The sequence below is a fragment of the Crocuta crocuta genome, unplaced genomic scaffold (genome assembly GCF_008692635.1).
Source record: "Crocuta crocuta isolate KB4526 unplaced genomic scaffold, BGI_CrCroc_1.0 scaffold38, whole genome shotgun sequence".
NCBI classification, from domain to species: Eukaryota; Metazoa; Chordata; class Mammalia; order Carnivora; family Hyaenidae; genus Crocuta; species Crocuta crocuta.
The window spans coordinates 2,976,110-2,996,477 of record NW_027532605.1 but is presented as its reverse complement, the minus strand read 5'-3'; the positions used below and the strand labels follow the sequence as shown (position 1 = coordinate 2,996,477).

Here is a 20,368-nt window from a genome sequence, read left to right as displayed (position 1 = left end):
GATACATTCACAAAAAAAAGACAAAACTTCTAATTACCTAAATTGAAGAGTCTGGCTATGTTGTATGAAACAAAAAAACACTGGCTCTCACCTCCATTGAAACAGAAAAGTTCCATTAGTATAGAAATAGATGTGGTAGCCAGGCTTAGGGGATACTGGGAGTACTTTTGAAAAACTCCTAAAACTTTGTAGCCCATTCTCTCCTGCCTGGGACTCTCCTCAACTTTCTCTTTTCTGGGAGGCAGTTCCTCCAAAAGCAGGAAAGGTAGAGACCTAGTTCCAGTCACCAACTCAGTATCGGGCCTCAGGGATATCAAACCTTTCCGGACTCATTCTTCACCTGTATACCAAGGACTCAGACTGGACTCATCACTAAATCTCCTTGGAGCTTTGACATGTTACTACAGCTCACTGGTTTTAAAATGTAATCCTTTTTCTTGGGCTTAAATTTCGACAATTTTTAGTAAGACAAGGTTATAGCATCACATTTCTCTCAGAAGTACTGATGCCTAACAGGTGAAACACTTAAACCTGAAAATTCCTTATATATTTACTAAATGAATTCATATTTTACTTTGCTTATGCTATAAAATATTAGCCATATAAAAATAGTTTATTTACAGTCTCTGTAACTTTTAAAAATACCAGTGAATGCAATAAACTCTTATATGAGCCTGGGAACCTCTTGACTAAAACACAGAAACCAGGTCATACCTGAAGATTACGCTTGCTTTTCCTTATGTTGTGCTGCAACAAAAAATTATTTTCCAAAGAAAAGCGACTGTACTGATCATCCAGCTGTGATAGGAGGTCATGAAAACGGATGGTGGCAAATGAAACATCATTAGCAGCATGCTCCCTAGGAGATTTAAAATTTGTACATTTCATTTTAGACAGTACTTTAAACGAACAAAATGAACATTGTTTTCCTTATTAAAATTATTTTTAAAAAAACAAATTTTAAGTGTGGTCTTTGGTTTTGTTCATGACTGATGTTGCTTTCAAAACAGCAGTTTGTACAATTTTTCTTTTTTTAATGTTTATTTTTGAGAGAGAGAGAACATGCATGCATGCACAAGTGAGGAGGGGCAGAGAGAGAGAGAGAGAGAGAGAGAGAGAGAGAGAGAGAGAAGATCTGAAGTGGGCTCTGCACTAATAGCAAAGAGCTTCATGCGGGGCTAACTCACAAACCGTGAGATCATGCCCTGAGCTGAAGTCAGATGCTTAACTGACTAAGCCACTCAGGCGCCCCTAATTTTTCTTCTTTTTTGAGGGAGAGAGAGAAAGCATGAGCAGAGAGGAGGCAAAAGAAGAGAGGATCTCAAGCATGCTCCATGCCCAGTGTGGAGCCTGATACAGGGCTGGATCTCACCACCAAACTCACACTGTGAGATGGTGACCTGAGAAGAAGTCAAGTCAGACATTTAACCAAATGAGCCACCCAGGACCCCCTATGCAATACACTTATGACGTACAATTAGCTTGAAAAATTCTAGAACTCTAGATTACGCACAAAACTCTTAATGTTAATCTCTGGAAGGGAAAAAACAATAGGGGCCTTTACTTCATATGGTGAAAACTTTTAAAACATTTAAAATTTTTGCAGTCAACCTACAGTAAAATTTTAAAATAGAACACATATCCGTTTTTAGAGATATCCCCTTAATTTTATTACTTTCTTCACATTTCTAATCAATGTTTTACCATAAGTGGGCTATAATTATTTCTTTCAACAACTTCTTCCTATAGCTTGGATCCTAATATGGAAAGTAACTGGTGTCACCATTACCTAACTTGTCTAAAGCACATAGAAGTATGCATCATAATTAAATGGACAAAACTGCATAAAAGTACTTAATGACTAATGCATTTAACTTTGTAAAGACACATGCCACTTTTCAAACCAAAACAGTTTTCTGCAACAGATAGTCCCCATGGCCACAAGGTGATTCATCTTTTAGCCAATGTCGTTCCAAGTCACTTCAACAAATTATTTTAAAATCACAGAAAACCTTCATGTGGGCTTTTCTTACCAGTCTTGCTTTTCTAGCCACTGTGCCAGGTACTGTCTGATTTCCATGGGAAAACTGTCATCATAGAGCTGGTGAACCTGCTCCAGGAATTTGGAGTCAAGCTGCTGAAGCTCGTACCACTGAGACATCCTGTAAGGGAACGGAACACAGAACCCACATTGTGAATGGAAGACCGTAGTTCCAAAGGAAGCACATCTAGCATTATGCTTCTTTAAATATCTTTTTTTAAGTTTATTTATTTTGAGAGAGACAGAGACAGTGTGAGTGGGAGAGGAGCAGAAAGAGAGGGAGACAGAATCCCAAGCAGGCTCCACGCCACCAGCACAAAGCCCAGCATTGGGCCCAAACTCATGAAACTACAAGATCATAACCTGAGCCAAGACCAAGAGTCAGACACTCAACCAACCGAGCTACCCAGGCACCTCTGCTTCTTAAGTATCTTAACCCAAAACATAATTTGTCTCTGAAATATATTACTTAATATGGTGTTTATATTCAGAAACCTGTTTTTTATTGAGGTTTGGAAGTTAATCATTTTTTCTTCTCCAGAAAACACATCTTCAGGCCTTTGTTCAAATGTCAACACAAAAGGGAAACCTTTTCTGGACACCTCATTTAAATTGACATCACCTCTTACCTCGTAAAACACTATCCCTCTGTCCTGATGCATTTTTCTGCATAGCACTTACCACCATCTAACTATATTTTTTTCTTTTCTTTTTTTTTTTTTTTAATGTTTGTTTATTTTGAGAGGAAAGAGAGAGCATGCATATGTGTGAAAGAGCTGGGGCGGGGCAGAGAGAGAGGGAGAGGGGAAAAAGAATCCGAAGCAGGCTCTGCTCTGTCAGCTCAGAGCCCAACCCCAGGGCTCAATCTCACTGTGAGATCACGACTTGAGCTCAAATCAAGAGTCAGACACTTAACCTATGAAGCCACCCAGGTGCCCTTATTTTCTTTTTTCTTTTGATTACTGTCTATTTTCCCCACACAAAGGGAAGAATTTGGAGGGTGGGTGGAATGTTCACTGCTCTATCTCCAGATTAGTGCTAGGCACATAATATGCCTTCTAAATGAATCTGCACTTTTATCAAATAAAAACCAGAAAATATTATTTAATTACATTTGCTTTCAAACAAATCATAAGAACTCTCCAGAGCTGTCCTCTTAGAAATGCAGTACATTTGTATTAACTGAAAGAATTTTAAACCAGTATTTTATATTTTGTGATTCATACGGTAAAATGAATTATTTTTGTCTTATACCTTTTTAAAAAAGATACATTTTCTTTTTGGCCTACTACAAATAATAAAACTGGCACAATAACTATTAATCGCAGTAATAATTTTTATTTTTATTTTATTTTTATTTTTTTATATTTTTTTATCAAAGGGCTTTATCCCTATGCTTTCTTTTTTTCATTAATTTTAAAGTATTTATTTATATTAGAGAGAGAGGAAAAGATCCTAAGTGTGGGACAGGCGGAGACAGAGAGAGACACAGAATCTGAAGCAGGCTCCAGGCTTCAGGCCTTCAGCACAGAGCCCGATGCGGGGCTCAAGCTTACAAATTGTGAGATCATGACCTGAGCCAAAGTCGGATGCTTAACTGACTAAGCCACCCAGGTGCCCCTCAGTAATAATTTTTAATGATTGAAAAAACATTGTGAAGGGGCGCCTGGGTGAGTTAGTCGGTTAAGCGTCCGACTTTCGCCTAGGTCATGATCTCGCGGTTTGTGGGTTTGAGCCCCGCGTCGGGCTCTGTGCTGACTGCCAGCTCAGAGCCTGGAGCCTGTTTCAGTCTGTGACTCCCTCTCTCTCTGACCCTCCCCTGCTCATGCTGTCTCTCTTTCTCTCTCCTAGAAATAAATAAAACATTTAAAAAAAAAAAAAGAAAAAACATTGTGAAATATAATTTCAAAAGATAAAGTAACACTACCTATTTGGATAACTGTAAGTCAGTTTTTTCACAGCAGTTCTAAGGAAATGAAAACAAAAACCTGATTTAAGGAAGTCCTCATATCTCTGAGGAAAACAAAGAACCTCTTATTACCACAGCGTAATTTAGGATTAGTGCACAGGTGGCAATATGCAGAGTGGGTATATGTGAATCTTGTCCTCCCAGGCCTCTGAGAAAGGGTCTAGATTTTCAAGCAGGGTATGGAAGAGTAATGCACACATGCTGGCCAGCACACATGTGCAGGCATGAAGTCATGTCTACTCCACAAATTTTCTTCCAAAGAAAAGTAAGGATATGGGGTGGGGGTGGGGGACTATAAAGCTAGTTACCTTCACTTCACAAATCCCAGTAGAAATGGACACAAACCCACCCATTTGGCACACCTGCTATAGAAATTTGATTTTTCACTTCTTTTTACCTGAGTGGGAGACTCCAAATCTGTGGCTCTCTCCCATCCTGCTAGGTGTTTAATAAGGATGTGCCTAAAGCAAATAGGCTGGTCAGAGCATCAGCCAGAGGCGGTACAACACCTCTTATTACACGCATAACCTCAAGCAGCTCACTTCCCTGTCAACAGTGTGGTTGTTTAGACTGGAAGAAGTCATATAGACGCAGCACCTGGCACACGGCAGGCAATTAATAAATTCATGTTAACAAATCTAGAACCCATATCATCTTCTCACAAAACCTGTAACCAATGCAAGGAGTGACGTGATCATCCCCCAGTCACCTGGTTCAAATTCCAATGTTAGGCTGACTCCCCCTCAGTAATCCCAAGACCTTGGGTTGATTTCTGTGGCCTGGAAAGGGTTGTTTGGCTAGGGCCAGCCCACAGCTGCCTCCCTGCGGCCTCCGAAGGCCTGCAGCCCACACAGTGGCTAAAATATGGTATATGATGTGAACCATTCACCTTGGGTTGGGCCGGACCCCTAAGAGGGCCTGGCGATCCAACCTGGCTAAACACTGGGAGGAGGAAAACTGAGGTAGGGGGCAGATGCCTGGGTTTGCAGACGGATAAGTTTAGCCTAGTCCCCAAACTGCCAAGGAGTGTGGTGTGCAGGAGCTAGGCTGCCAGGGTGCAGAACACAGCCCATGTCCCTTCTGGGGCATTTTTCCCTTCCCATGTACTGTGAGGATCCCTCCCACCTGGGAGCTTGTTTTTTGAAGGGCGCTTGATCCAAAGTGGCCACGGTCAAGTGCTCCCAATCCACTGGCCTGATTACAGGGTCCCCACTTGGACAAAGGGGAACCATGTCCCACCTCCTTTCCCATCCCATTGGATTTGTTACCATTTTGCACTCAATACCTGCCAAGAAAGGTCTATACTAAAAAAACAAAACAAAACAGAAACCCAAAAAACAAAAAACCACAACCCCCCACTCCAACATTGTCTCCCAATCCAGCCTCCTGCTGTACACTTAGACCACACCCTCTCTTGCTTAAAACTTCTAGTTTGCCTATTCCTAGGCTGATTTACACCCTTACCCTATTTGCATCCATTAAAAAAGCAAATCATTTACCAAATTCTCTATGGCGTTTTGGCTATGCCCAACATTTCTGCTCTGTTCCAGCTGTCTCTCACCCTTGAAAACGGCCTCCCCACAAAGTTCTGCCTCTCTAAATCCTACCAGCATTCAAAGGTAAATACAAATGCCCTTTCTTCCATATAGCTAAGACTCATCCAGAGACAGCTTTCTTTGACTTGTGCCTCATTGCATTCTGTACCCTCTGTTAGATCATCAGTTCCTTATTAAGCTCTATGATTTCTCCCTTGCGTGATGTAAGCTTCAGAGTTTCAGAGTTGCTGGGGCCATGTCTTCTTTCTCTTTTTGTTTAAACATCATCTATACATTGGACAGTGTCATGCACACAGGATGTACTCAGTAAGTTTGAATTAAAATCTGGTATATTTCATATTGAATTAGAAAGTAAAGGGCAAACCATATTACACTCTACCAAGTTGGAGTTCTGCATCCTCATTAAGCAGTGGTTGCATACTGGATTGTGCTAGAGGCTCATCTTATTTCTGTCCCATAAAAACAACCTCTCCAACTTACACAAACAACATCCAAAGGACAGCCAACCACATACAAATATATATTTACATATATATTATATACACACACACAAACTCTTCAGTATTAGACACAATTTTCTCAAAGACTAATATTATACAGGGATTTGCAGGAACTTTTATATTCTTGAAAGACATTAAGTTCCTTCATCTTTTTTTAAAATATTTTTTTATGTTTATTTATTTTTGAGAGAGAGAGAGAGACAGAGTGTGAGCCGGGTAGGGGCAGAGAAGAGGGGCAGACACAGAATCCGAAGCAAGCTCCAGGCTCCTAGCTATCAGCACAGAGCCTGATGCGGGGTTCGAACTCACAAACTGGGAGATCATGACTGAGCCCAAGTCCGACTTAACCGATTAAGCCACCCTGGCGCCCCTAAATTCCTTCATCTTTAAACATAGATGCAGGAGGGCCTGGGTGGCTCAGTGCCTTGGGCGACCGACTTCGGCTAAGGTCATGATCTCCTGGTTTGTCTGTTCGAGCCCCACATCAGGCTTTGTGCTGATAGCTCAGAGCCTGGAGCTTGCTTCAGATTCTGTCTCCCTCCCTGACTCTCTGTCCCTTCCCCACTAGCACTCTGTCTCTTTCTCTCTCAAAAATAAACATTAAAAAAATTAAACATAGATGCAGAATTAAAATTCTAAAATTATGCACTGATTCATTCGCTTCCATGAACAATTACTGACCTGTCACCTTGTGTCCCAGCAAGGGGCTAAGGATCTAACCCAAACAGCAGCTATTCACGTCAGGTGCCAAGACTGTTGGGTTTGCATGCACAGGATGTGAGCGTCTAACCCAGACAGCTCTTCAAGGATGGCACGAGGCAAATGAAAACTTTTCTGTGAAAAGAAGAAAAGGTGACTGGTTGAAGGGGGCGGGAAGGAGGAAAAGGTAAGGGTAAACGGGGTAAATGTAGTGTTTTATGTGGGAAAATTCTCTTTCAAAAGACATCTCTACTGCCAGCGCACGACTGCCAGGGGCAATCGAGTCGTCACCGAGAAGAACACCTGTGACATTGGGGACGCACTCTGCGGGATGACGGATTCACCTACAAAGCCCGTCCTCTCCGGGAGTCCCGCTGCCAGGCCCCAACGGGGCGGTCCTGGCATATCACACCCCGGTACCCGGAACCTCATGCCTACTCACTCTGAGCGCTGGGCCGGGCAGCAGTGGGCGGAGGCGCAGCGGTGCTGCCTTTCCCGGGCACCCGGGTGGCCTCTACTGGGTCTGGGGTCTGAAGGGCGTCGTCCCGGGTCTGGCGGAGGCACTCCGCAGACTCGGTGCAGGAAAACGAAAGTACCAGCTGGGAATAAAGACAGCACCCGGCGCCCCGCCTTCTTCCGCTTCCGCCAATCACTGGGAGGCTGCCGCACTCGGCCAATCGGACGTGGCTGTTCCGCGGGCGCGCTGCCTCCCCTCCGGGGCCGCCGCTGGGCCAGCGCGCGGTGTCCTTCCCTAGGCTTTGAGCAGAGCTCTCCCGGTGAGGGAGGGGTAGGGGGGGTGGCTTGAGGTGAAGCTTCCCCTGTGTGTTGCAACTCGGCCGACTGGCGGTTACCTCTAAACATTTTAGAGAACAAGTAAACGGAAGTCTGTGTTTGCAGAGGCCCAAACTTGGAGTACCCTGCATTAGCCCCATATCTGGGAACCCAAACCAAAGGACACAGGTAGGGACGTTGTCTTTCTAGAAGCGAAGTTTAGCAGCGTCCAGGGGGCGCTTTTTCTGTCCTCACCTTACTTGACCATTCAGAAACGTATGGCACAGTTGGCGCCTCCATTTCTCAACATTTCGTCCTTGGCCATGCAACAACATCCTGCTTGCTTCTTCCCACCTGTAAGGCACTCTTCTTCACGTCTGCTTCACTCCACTGCCAAACCGTTCAGTGTTAAATGTTGTCAGGGTCCTGATGTTGGTTAGCTTTACCTTCATTTCTTACGCTGTCGGTGATGATCTCACCCACAGCTTCAGTTTTTCTCTATGTGAAGGGTTTCTGCATGTGAATCTTGTCCACACCTCTCCTGTAAGTTTCATACCCACGTGTATAATCCTCACTTGACAACACTTGAGTGTCTGGTGAACCCTGCAAACTAGTTCTATTCAGAACCAATTCATCATCTTTTTCTTCAAAACTGCCCCCTCCCCCCCCTTTTTTTTTTTAATTTTTTTTACCTAGAGTTAGCATATGTCAGAGAGCTAGGAGCCATCTTTGACATTGCCTTCTCCCTCAGCACCTACACCTGGTCCTTGAGCCTTGTTGATTCTTCCTGTTAAATATTCCTCAAGTCTCATCCACTTCTTTCCAATTCTTTTACCATCTCCACTTTTTTTCTCATTTGGATTATTCTGGTAGATTCCCAAGTAGATTCCTCACTTAAGCTATTAATTCCACCCATTTTTAAGAAGTTTGTTTTGTTTGTTGTTGTTTTTTTTTTTAGTAATCTCTATACCTAACCTGGGGGTTGAACTCATGACACTGAGATCAAGAGTCACATGTACTACCACCTGAGCCAGCCAGGCACTCTGCTCCTAATTCCCTTTTAATCCATCCTCCTAGAACAGTTTGAGTGATTTTTTTTTTTAATTTCAAAGCAGAGCATGTGTTTGCCATTTGAAAAATCCCATGATGACTTCTTTTTAATGTTTATTTATTTTGAGAGGGAGAAAGAGCATATGTGCATGTGTGCCTGCACCTATGAGGCAGAGAGAGGGGCATAGAGAAGGAGAAAGAATCCTAAGCAGGCTCCACACTCATTACAGAGTCCAACGCAGGGCTCAATCTCATAACCGTGAGACCATGACCTGAACCGAAACCAAGAGTTGACGCTCAACCCACTGAGCCACCCAGGTGCCCCTTATAAATTCAAAATTCTTAATAGAGCTTGCAAAGCCCTGGTTCTACTATCACTTTCTCTAACCCCCTCTTCTGCCACTCTTTCCTTTCCATACTTCAGCATTTTTGTTTTTCAAATATGCCAACCTCTTCCCCCAAACCCAGGGCCTTCTGACCAGCAGTTCTCCATTTGGAAAGTTACTTGGGGCAACATCCCCTTCCCCCATCCTCTTTTCTGGCTAAGTCATATTTTGTGTCCTAGCTAAAACCTCAGCTTAAATGGTACTCCCCCAGGTGAGTCCAGCCTAACTTAGATCCTCTTGGAAGGTATTCCCATATGATAAATTGGCTCCTTCAAGGAGATGGAAATTGAATAAAGCCTTAATAATAAGGCAACTTCACATAGGAAAAGGATCTAAATAATTTTCCAAGGATGTGTTTATACACGTGTCTATTATTTTTCTCTTCCCACATCTATATACTCCTTCTTGTCACATATTCACCCTCACAAAGCCAGTACTGACCTGGGATAGCAATGACCCTTGTTACCAAAGTAGCAGCCTTCTGTAAAAAGAAATGCCTGCCTGCTATAAAAAGGCCTCCCACTCGTATTCACCTGCAGGCAGGGTCAGACTGTGTTTGAGAAAATGTGACTCTAGGAAGTCAGCCCTTGTCATCGAGTGCTGTGGATGCCTCCTTCCCTGTGCCTTTATCCTCCTTTGTTTTACCGTCACTGATACACTTAATCACTGCTCCAAGGCCTTGACCACTCTCACTGCCTTTATGATAAATGCAAACTTTGTCGGCTAGTCTGGATCTTCGACAGAATGTCCTCACTTTTCTCTCCAGCATTGTCCCACACTGTCCTTTACCTAACTAAACTCTATCCCCTGTTCTCCCTACCCCCTGCCCAAGCTTCTAATTTTCCTGTTTCTGTCCCTTTGCTCATACCATTGACAAGTATTGCACATAGTAAATGGCATGTCCTGCCCCTTACTCACTTTACTTGTCAAATCTTTACCCAACTTTTAAAACTAAGCCCAAATCCTGTATTCTCCTTCTGGAATGACCGCAGCCTGTGCTGATTAATCTTGTCTCTGAAAGAACATGATATAGAAGTGTCTCGATTTATATTGACAATCACCACACACTCTCTATATTTTGATTTTTGAAGTGTCCAAGCCTTATTCCCTCCAAGATTCTAAGTTCCTGGAGGGCAAACAGTATGTATTTTATATTTAATATGCTGACTGCTGAAAAATTCGCCGAATAAAAATACCAAACAAAACCAAACAAAACCCAGCTAGAGATCCAAAATGAAAGACGCAAATGTGATGGCCTCCTTAGAATAGTCAGCTTAGGAAACTGTCTCTATACCAACAATGTCAACTTTGCAAAAGACACAAATCTGGGGAAAAAAATAGCTAATGCCATGTTTTTTAGATTGTATTATCATCATTTTTTTTTTCTTTCCCTTCCCATTCCTTGGCCTGGTTCACTGGGGCCTTGACATGCTCTGAGTAATGAGATATAAACAGATGTGAGGTACACTCCAGCCAACCTGAGACTTTGAATGTTCCGTGTGATTGACTTGCCCTTATGTGTCCTTTCTCTGCTCTAGGAGATGGCAGGCTCAAGCAGCCACTGCTCCTCCCGGGCTGAGTCCTAGAAGGAACCAGAAGCTTAGAAGGAAAACTTCACGGAGCCCCCCGCCCACACCCAAACCTACCACCTGGAGCAGAACTGCTGTAGCCTAACCATACACCCATGAGTAAGATGTGTTGTTTGCTGTCATTGTTTTAAGTCCCTGAGATTCCCCCCACCCCTGAATTAGCTAATTCACAGATGACAGAATCAAAAGTCTAAATTATCTTAGGGTAGACTGCTCTGTGCTGAAACCAACTGTATAAAACTTGAAGCAGTAAATGCAAAGACCTGTATTGCAGTNAAAAAAAAAAAAAGGTTGGGGTGCCTGGGTGGCTCAGTCAGTTGAGCGTCCAGCTTCGGCTCAGGTCATGATCTCACGGTTTGTGGGTTCAAGCCCTGCGTTAGGCTCTATGCTGACAGCTCAGAACCTGGAGCCTGCTTCTGATTCTGTGTCTCCCTCTCTCTCTGCCCCTCCCCTGCTCATGCTCTGTTTCTCTCTGTCTCAATAATAAACATAAAACAATATTTTTTAAAGGCAACAAATGACAGGGTACGCTTTGCTGCCAGTGCCCAGCTTCTGAATACTTTTCAACGCTCTATCTGGTAAGTCATAGCAGCTAATCAGAAATGGCAGATAACATAAAACTTATTATTTGCCATCCCTTAACTGGTGTTTGTTTAAAGGACAAAGCTGATGAGGAGTCTAGATGCCACATTTTATTATTTATTATTTTTTTGTTTTTAAATATTTATTTTTTTTTGAGAGAGAAAGAGACAGAGCGTGAGCAGGGGAGGGGCAGAGAGAGAGGAAGACACACAGTCTGAAGCAAGCTCCAGGCTCTGAACTGTCAGCACAGAGCCCAACGCGGGGCTCAAACCCATGAACCAAGAGATCGTGACCTGAGTGCAAGTCCAATGCCTAACTGACAACCACCCAAGTGCCCTGAGATGCCACATTTTATGATGAGTTATTGAAAGCACTGGAGCAACTTATAAATTCACATGATGGTACAGTGGAAAGATTCTTAGAAACCATCCCAGACCTCCTATTTGAAGCAAATTTATTTTTGCTTGGAGAAGTCATCAAAAAGACAGTATCATGCCTATTCTTTTTGCTAAATTTTTTATTTATTTTGAGAGAGGGAGAGAGAACAAGTGAGCAGGGGAGGGGCAGAAAGGGAGAGGAGGTTTTGTACAGAGCCCAATACAGGCCTTGAACACACAAACTGTGAGATCATAACCTGAGCCAAAACCGAGAGTCAGACACATAACCAACTGAGTCACCCAGGTGCCCCTATCATTCTTATTCTTCATTTATGCCTTCTTTTATTTCCAATCACTCAGTTCTTTTTATTTAATTATATTTATAATAACTAGTAATATATAGAATACAATGCAGCCTACAAAAAGATAGATATTGTCAGTTATATAATTCTCATTAGAATTAATTAGGAAGGATCTCCTGGTAGATTGTTTTCAATAATGGTCACATGATTCCCTTCCTCTTTTGCACTCACTTTTGCAATGTGACTCTGTAGCTCCCTTGAGTTAACAGGTGAGGACGATTCTCCCACCCCTTGAATCTGGGCTGACTTGTGACTTGCTTTGACCAATATTAGGCAGCAGATATGACTTTGTGCCATTCTGAGCCTGTGCCTCAGGGGCCTCACAATGCTCCGCTCCACAAACCCTGCCCTGCCTCCAAGGCAAGTGAGCCTAGCGTGCTGCAGCACTAGAGAGCACACAGAACACCACTGAGTTATTCAGCTGTCAGGGCTTAGGCCTCAGGCATGTGAGACAGCAAGATCAGAGGCCTGCCCCAGAGAGCAGAACTGCCCAGTCTACCACAGACTCACAGGCAATGATAAATGGTTGTTGTTTCATCCCCACTAAGTTTTGGGGATAGTTTGGTTTGCTATAGAGCAACTGATCACAGTTATAGATCTTAGGGGGGAAATCAATGCATCCTACTACTGAATTAGAAAATGGAATTTCTCAGGCCGTGCAGGACCATTGTCCGGCAATGAAAAACTTACTCTCTGTGTGTTTTGTCTTTATGATCTTGGTCTGATTCAAAATGGCAGCTATAAATCTGATGAAAAAATCTATAGTACCATATTGCATTTTAGACATATTTTTCCAATGTTGTAGTAATGTTGGTAACTGAAATATCTAATAGTAGGAATTATACTTCATCAGTGTAAGCCATATTTGTCAATCTGTTAATATAACAGGATTAAAATAAAGGATTTCTAAGCTGTTGTTTTAATGTTTATTTTTGAGAGGGGGGTGCAGAGAGAGGGAGACAGAGGATCTCAAGCAGGCTCCACACTGTCAGCTCAGGAACAGATGCAGGGCTCTGTGGGGCTAGAATCCATGAACCATGGGATCATGACCTGAGCTAAGTCAGATACTTAACTGGCTGAAACATCCAGGGACCCTTAAAAATAAAAGTTTTCTAAAATTCCCTGTAGTTTCTGGATTTTTGATACTTATATGCTAGAATATGAAAGTTATGCTTTCAAAGATTATTTAGTTACACTGGAAAGTACCCACGTATAAAATTAAATTAAAATGCAGGATAGAAAACATAGACAGTATTATCCTATTACTGTTAAGAACATATAGAAATGGAAATACATGGAAATTCACAGAAAGGGAAAAAAAGGGAAGAAAGAAGGAGGGAAAATATTTGAAAGTGTTTAAGATTCTGGGTAGTGGGTTACTATATAATTTTTTTTCCTTTTTCCCCCACAAATGTCAAGAGTGTGCAGTATTACATTCATCATCCAAACAGCCTCGTGAACAGCTTTTGAAGTCCTGTGCTTTCTGGAGAGCAGCCTATGCCTGCCCAGGATGCGGTACACTGGAAGCTGCAGGTAGTCCGGCTCTTTGAAAGGTTTCCAAAACAGCCGGCCCGCCGCGCGGCGGGAGGGACGCGGCTGCTCGGAAGAGCCGTCCCACGTGCTTTCGGGGAAACGGCCCGGGAGCGAGAAGGAGCAGAATTGGGAGGAAACCGAAAAGCGAAAGTCGAGAGACGGAGGGAGCAGTGCGCAGGCGCGCGCCCGGGGTTTTCCCACAGTCTGGCTGCCCCGTCAGCGGTTCCTTCCCACAGCCTCCGGGAGGAAGGAGGCGGGATCCGCACGCTGCTGCCAGCATCTGCCCTGCCACTTGCCCTCCGCCCGTCCGGTCGCCCAAGTCTTTACAGTAGTGGTCCTGGACTAGATGAAAGGCAGAGGCGGGCTTAACTTCGGAGGGAAGGAGGGGAATGTTTAATAATCCTGAAGATACTGGAAACCTTTCTCATCCCACTTCTATTTTTTCTTTCTTCCTTTGGCCTGGAGACGACCTGTTTTACTCCCTGTCGTCTTTGTGTACACAGTCTGCACGCATGCTAGCTCAGACCGTCTCCCACACTCTGACCTTCACCCAGCTGGTGTGAAGGTGAAGGTGGAGGGCTGGCTGGCTCTTGAGGTGTCCCTTTGCAGTTATCTACAAAAGGGGCTTTTCTTTTTCTCCTGGGATTTTCCTGTCCCCCTGGCCTTCTCCCTTATGGTGATTATGCTAGAGGGAGTGGGGGATTAGTATAATGGAAGAGAATAGTTTAGTCTTTGGACCATGATTTAAAAAGTTTGATAGGCCCAGGAAAAATAGTTTGGGCTCTGCCTGCTCCTCTGTGTGCCTTACTGAATGGTTTGAGGAGGCACACTGGGTTTCTTTGGGCTCAGCTCCAGCACCAACAAAGGGCCCTAACTACTTACGGTGTCATAGGGACCAACCCAGGACCTCCAGTGTATGAGGAGGTCCGTCTTACTGTACCACAGCCTCCAGTTTCATGGAAGACTGAGCACCAGTTCCCATGGGGACCAGTAAGTGTTCTTTACATAAATCCCACAATGCCAGTGGATGTTTATCTTCCCAATAGAAGGACAGGACAGGCTGGGGCACCTGGGCGGCTCAGTGCGTTAGCGACTGACTTCAGCTCAGGTCATGATCTCACCATTCTTGAGTTCAAACTCCACATCAAGCTCTGTGCTGACAGCTCAGAACCTGGAGCCTGCTTCAGATTCTGTGTCTCCCTGTCTGTCTGCCTCTCCCCTGCTTGCACTCTTTCTCTTCTCAAAAATAAATGAACACTAAAAAATAAACAAAAAAAAAAAAGACAGGACAGCTGCATAGTTTGCAGGACCCAGTGTAAAATGAGAATATGGGGTCCCTTATTCAAAACTCATAAGAATTTCAGGAAGGCAACAGTAGAGTATTAAACCAAACATGGAGCCCTTGTGAGTGCTGGCCCCGTGCAACTGCTCAGGGTGTACAACCATGAAGTTCCTAGTCCAGGAATTGAAGGAGAGTTCTTCTCTAGAAAATTTTTTATATATTTACTTGAAACAAATGAAAACTTCGCTATAATGAAGAAACAAAAATAATATCACCAGTCTTTCCTATAGCATTGTAATAAAAGCCAGAGCCTTCAGCTTTCCCTCCAGAGTCCTACATGATCTGGGCTTGCCCCTCTCTCCTACCCACATTGCCCCGGTCACTCCACGTCTCTCCCTGCTCCACTCCTTGTGGCCTCTTTTGCTCAAGCACTGATTTCATTAGGCAAGGGTCTTAGGTAGCTACTGTCCTTTTAGGATGCTGTGTTTCTGGCTGTGTCCATGAACTTGCTCCTTCTGTTCTTTAGGTCTCAGATCAAATATCTCCCCAGAGAGACCTTCACTGACCACTTCTTCCAGTCACTCTAGATAGTCTTCATAGCACTTATTAAATCCCTCATTTATTATTTGTTTCCATCTCTCCTCACGACACGAGGGACTTTGTACTGTGACAGTCTCCTGGGTTCTGTGGAAGAATTAAGCCTAAAGGCCTGAGGCATCTGTGATGAATTACTATATATACCTATATAGATATACCTATATACCTCAAATGGCACTATGTACTATCCTTGGGACAGCTGGGAAAATAGTCAAGCAGATCACTTACTGTGTCTTATGATTCTGATGGGAAATCCCTAGCTGAGAAAGACAGTCCCTGATGCAAAATCTCAATATTTTTTTGATATTTTTTTAATGAGTGCATAATACCATTGACCAACACTGGAATCAGGAATCGCAGGTTAATTCAACCATTCAGACCTCAACACTGGCTCTAGACTTACTAAGCTAGAATTGAGGGGAGGAGAATGAAGGGTATGTGTATTCTGAAAAACTCCCCAAAGGATTTTAATGAGAGTACCACTGTTCCACATCTTTTTCAACCTCTTCCTCATCTCCACCCTGTCTAGACAGCCTCTAGTGTTCTTCCCATTGACAACGGTCTGTGAGATATCTAAGTGGATGACTGTCAAGCCTAATGTAAGAGTGTTGTGTAGGGCTTTTCCCAGGAGTAGTAAAGGAATTGAGTTTAATGAAGTTGGAGTTGAAGGGAAATTTCAAGGGCACTTGGTTCATCTATGGATCAGCAGATGCTTGGGATATTAGCCATATATAAGGTATCTAAATTAAAGAGAAGTTAGAATAAGCAAATAATCTAATCCAGAGCATTTCTACAGAATTTGGAAGTTATAAGTGAGGTGAGGTAGGGGGAAGCAATGGCAAGCATGTTTTGGTTAATCGATTTGAAGTTTAATATCAGTGACTATTCCATAATTTTAGAATTCGGAGGATGGTATAGAGAAATCTAGCTTAGTCTTGCAGGCAGGTCAAGGAGCAATAGAAAGAAAGGAACTAATTACTGTCTTCTATGTGTTCGAGCCTTAAATAATTAATAAATATTGATTAAGAGGCAGAGACTGTGCTAGCTTTTTAGGGATATAATTGTGAACAAAGCCTTCTTGGTCCCTGTCCATAGAGAGTTTGCTTAGAGTCTAATGAAGAAGGCAGCCAATATGCCTTTACAACGAAGTTGATAGAAATGGTGCTGGGGGATCTGGAAGCATGACGTGACCTGAATTGTTCACATGTGCATGTGAGGAGGGTGCCAGGTAGGGGCAGAAGGCTTTCTAGAACCTGCAGGATATGTGAACATTATCTGTAGGGTAGCAAGGTGGGTGAGGTGGGGTTGAGGAATTGGGAAGATGTAGTGGAGGGAGGTGATAGCACGCCTGAGCCATCAAAGAAATGGAAAGTAGTTCAGTCTTGTGCGTGTATGTTTTAGAGTGAGAAGCCATTGTTGGGGGAGGCAAAGAGAGAGGAGTTGAAGACTAAGAAGAGATTAAATAATATGACTTTGGAAAGATCCGTTGGGAATTATGGTCATCATCCCAGAACTGAGATTCTTAATAAATTTTTGTGCCACGGGCCCCTTCAGCAGTCTGATAAAGCCTATGAACTTCTGCAAAGAGTAATATTTTTAGTTGAATAAAAGAAAATACATGAGATTAAATAGAAAAGCAACTACAATGAGATGCAGATATCAAAATATTAAAACCAACTTTGTGATATACTGATATAAGTGCCTCTTTGTTCATGGCATTAAATAAGATCTAGCAGTGGTTCTGATGACAATTTCAAAATTGTGCTTAGCATAAGCAATATTTTGAGATAATTGTAACAACTGTAATGTGACAAAAAGGTATGGGTTATGGTTTGTTGCCTTTATTCATAATTGAAGGAAGTTCTAGTTTTAGTTATAAGTCTGTGAAAATAAAACTCTAACTTGTACCATCCAGCCTCATGAAGCTCCAGAATTCTATCCATACACCCTAGGTATCCAGGGCACTGGAAGCCATTTGAAGGTTATAAACAGAGGGTAAAATGATCTTATTTATTTTGTTTTACTTTTTTATTTTTAAGTAGGCTTTATACATCCAGTGCAGAGCCCAATGTGGGGCTTAAACTCATGGCCCTGAGATCAAGATCGGAGCTGAGATCATGAGTGGGATTGAGCCACCCAAGTACCCCCTGATTTATTTTATTTATTTTTATTTTTATTAAAAAATTTAAATGTTTATTATTTTGAGAGAGAGAGAGAGATAGGGCTTGAGTCGGGGATGGGGAGAGAGAGAGGAGACACAGAATCTGAAGCAGGGTCCAGGCTCTGAGCTGTCAGCACAAAGCCTGACATGTGGCTTGAACTCAAGAGCCATGAGATTGTGATCTGAGCCAAAGTCACACTTAACTGACTGAGCCACCCAGGCACTCCTTCTACCCTCCACCCCAAATTTATTTTAAATAGAGTCCTCTGTCTACATGGGAAGCCACATGGAATTGTTTGTTGTATTTACTCTAAGGATGTTGCAGAGAATATCCTAAATCATGTTTTTCTAGTGTCCTCTTTGTGAAAATATTCACAAATGGTGGAAATGTTCTGTCTTACAGTGGTGGTTACACAACTATATGGGTTTGTCAGGAAAGCGTGAATTTTATTATATTGTACTTCAATAAGCCAGACTTTAAAAAATGCAGTCAAATCAATCAATCATTGTAGTCAATTTGAAAAAGAAGAAAAAAATGTCTGTGAGAAATTGGAGTATATACAGAGGCAGTTTGCTAAGTCTGGACTATACTTATCTGCTGTTAGAATATAGCTGATTGGTTTGACCTCTAATTCTGTTCCTTCTTCTACAAGGAGTTCTTGGGTCTCCTGAACATGTAAGGGAAAGAAAACTCCCTTGGGTTTGCCAGAAGCATACTCATTCTTTATGGGTCTCTGGAGGGGCCTTCCTTGCTGCCTTAAGGCTTTGAGGAAATCCATGGCAGCTGCCTTTTTTCAACATTTATTCTAGATAAAGTCATTGATATTTGGGACAATTGGTCAAGGTGAGTCTACATGAAAAAGAATCTGCAAAGGGATTACCAAAATGGATGTCTGGGATGAGTGTGGGATAGGTGAGGAGAAAAGTGAAAATGTGATTCAGTATTTAAAAAATAAGTCTACCTTTTGTTTCATTAAATGCTACTTATTTGCAGCTGCCAGTTGTGAAAAAAAATATTTTGAGGGAGGATTTGGTGGAAGCATGATCTAAATTCCCTTCCCATTCATTACGCTTCATCGCATGTGGCACGCCTTGCCCTGACCTAAACATAGATCTCCAGGTATACCATGCCAAGACCCCGTTACTCTCACAAACATAATTTCTGGAATGCAAGACTCACACTCTTGGGAACTAATTCTGTACTGTGACCAAGAGCTTGGTTTTGATTTTCGGAACCTAGAATAGCCACTTATTGAACTCTTATTCTTACTACATGGCCTCTGCTTCTATTATAGGGAGCAAACCACAGATGTCCTTGTATCTTCTACCCTCAAATAACAATGATGGTTAAGAGCACACATGAGAGCTTGGCATTCTGCTACCAGGCTCTATATTAGGAAGTCTTTCAAAATTTTGCCAAATAAGAGTGCATAATACTTTTAACACATTCCAGGGAATGAAAAGCTTCTGCAACTTTTTTTGACTTCTAAATCCAATTGTTTAAGAGTATTTCCTGGTAGGAGATTACTTCTTTAAGGTTTATGATGATTTACTCTAAGTTTGCTACCAATTAGTATGTTTGAATTTTAGAAAATTGAGCTGTGGAAGAGAGACTGGGAGAATACACCTCAAGTTAGCCAAAGTTAGACACTTTGACCATAAGAGTACTATCAGGAGCTTGCAAAGGAATAAGGGAACTGGCCTTGGGGCAGATGCAGAGTTTGCCTCTCAAAGAACAATATAGGATCCAGTGGGGTACATGTGAGTGGGTATAAAAGATGAGATTGGTAAGATGGACTCTCTTTGAGAAGGCAGGTTATATTAAAACCTTTTCTTTTTCTGTGAAATATTTTCCGTTAAACATTAGCCTCTCTCCGTGTGGCTTGCCTCATGGATAAAAGATGAGTGGAAGAAGTTACAGAGGGGTCCTCCAGAGGGAACGGTCATCTCTGATTCTGCAGTCAGACCTCACCTTGAACACCAGCAACAAGATTTTTTGTAGTTGGTCATGGCAGATGCCTTGGTATTGTGACTTCCTCACCTGGTTCAACAGCTTCCCTAGGGCTTGTGGACCTAGAGACCTCTCCAGGTCTTGGGTGTTGGGGGATCCCAGATTATTAACGAGGGCAGCATCTGGACAATGGCACCACTAAAGCAAGGCAAGGATCAGAATAGACCTGCAGCTTATATACATGCATTAGCATGCAAGAAAACCCCTCCCCTCCCTCATAACCAGAGAAAATTGAATGGATGGAACTTCTCTTCATCCTAAACTCCTTCCCAGGCTCAAGTAGGATTCGTGGGACAGGAGACTTAGAGCTGGAAAGGATCATAGGCCTCACCTAGTCCAAACTCTTCTAGAGCCCTTGTTTCATGAGAATTTTACCTCTCTACCTGCTTTCAGTGCAATTTACCTGAGAATACCACCAGAGAATATTACTGGATTCCTTTCCCTAAGGAGAGGTCATCCCTGGCAGTGGTGCCAACAGCTGTAAGCCCCAAAGTTGGGACAGGATTCACATGGCAATCGAGGGTCTTCATAATTCATCCCGGGACATGGTGTGAATTGCTGCTGTTCATGTCCCATCATTCCTTCCATCTGGTACCTATTACCTGCCAGAACTCAGGACATTAGCTTATTTGGCTCTTCTCTCAGGCCTTCCTGCTGGCTTTTGAGTGATGTAGGTGTGACTCTATCATTCTTGACTTATTCTGAAATATTTTTCTCTTTTTTCTTTTTCTTTTTTAAAGATTTTATTTTTAAGTAATTCTGTATCCAATGTGGGGCTCAAACTCACAACCCCGAGATCAAGAGTCACGTGCTCTTCTGGCTGAGACAACCAGGCGCCTCTATTCTGAAATCTTAATACTTAATCGTTCTGGAGCCAAAACTGTAAGCAACATGTGAGAAAC

At 42.8% G+C, this 20,368-nt stretch overlaps 1 protein-coding gene and 1 long non-coding RNA gene across 2 annotated transcripts in view; one reads left to right on the top strand and one right to left on the bottom strand.

The window, feature by feature from the left end:
• STAT1 (signal transducer and activator of transcription 1) overlaps nucleotides 1–7,383 on the bottom strand; it is a 45,484-nt gene extending 38,101 nt beyond the window's left edge. Inside the window, exons 1-4 of the mRNA XM_077780201.1 lie at nucleotides 7,208–7,383; nucleotides 6,748–6,900; nucleotides 2,034–2,162; nucleotides 715–859 (exon numbers count right to left, since the gene is read on the bottom strand). Coding sequence (XP_077636327.1) covers nucleotides 715–859; nucleotides 2,034–2,161 — 273 coding nt within the window. The 5' untranslated portion in view covers nucleotide 2,162; nucleotides 6,748–6,900; nucleotides 7,208–7,383. The remainder of the gene's footprint in view (nucleotides 1–714; nucleotides 860–2,033; nucleotides 2,163–6,747; nucleotides 6,901–7,207) is intronic.
• A 214-nt stretch (nucleotides 7,384–7,597) lies between these two features.
• Nucleotides 7,598–20,351, top strand: LOC144244867 (uncharacterized). Its single transcript, XR_013339092.1, has 4 exons — nucleotides 7,598–7,725; nucleotides 10,511–10,660; nucleotides 13,302–13,415; nucleotides 20,207–20,351. It is a non-coding gene; the product is annotated as an uncharacterized LOC144244867 (long non-coding RNA).
• Nucleotides 20,352–20,368: the final 17 nt, after the last annotated feature.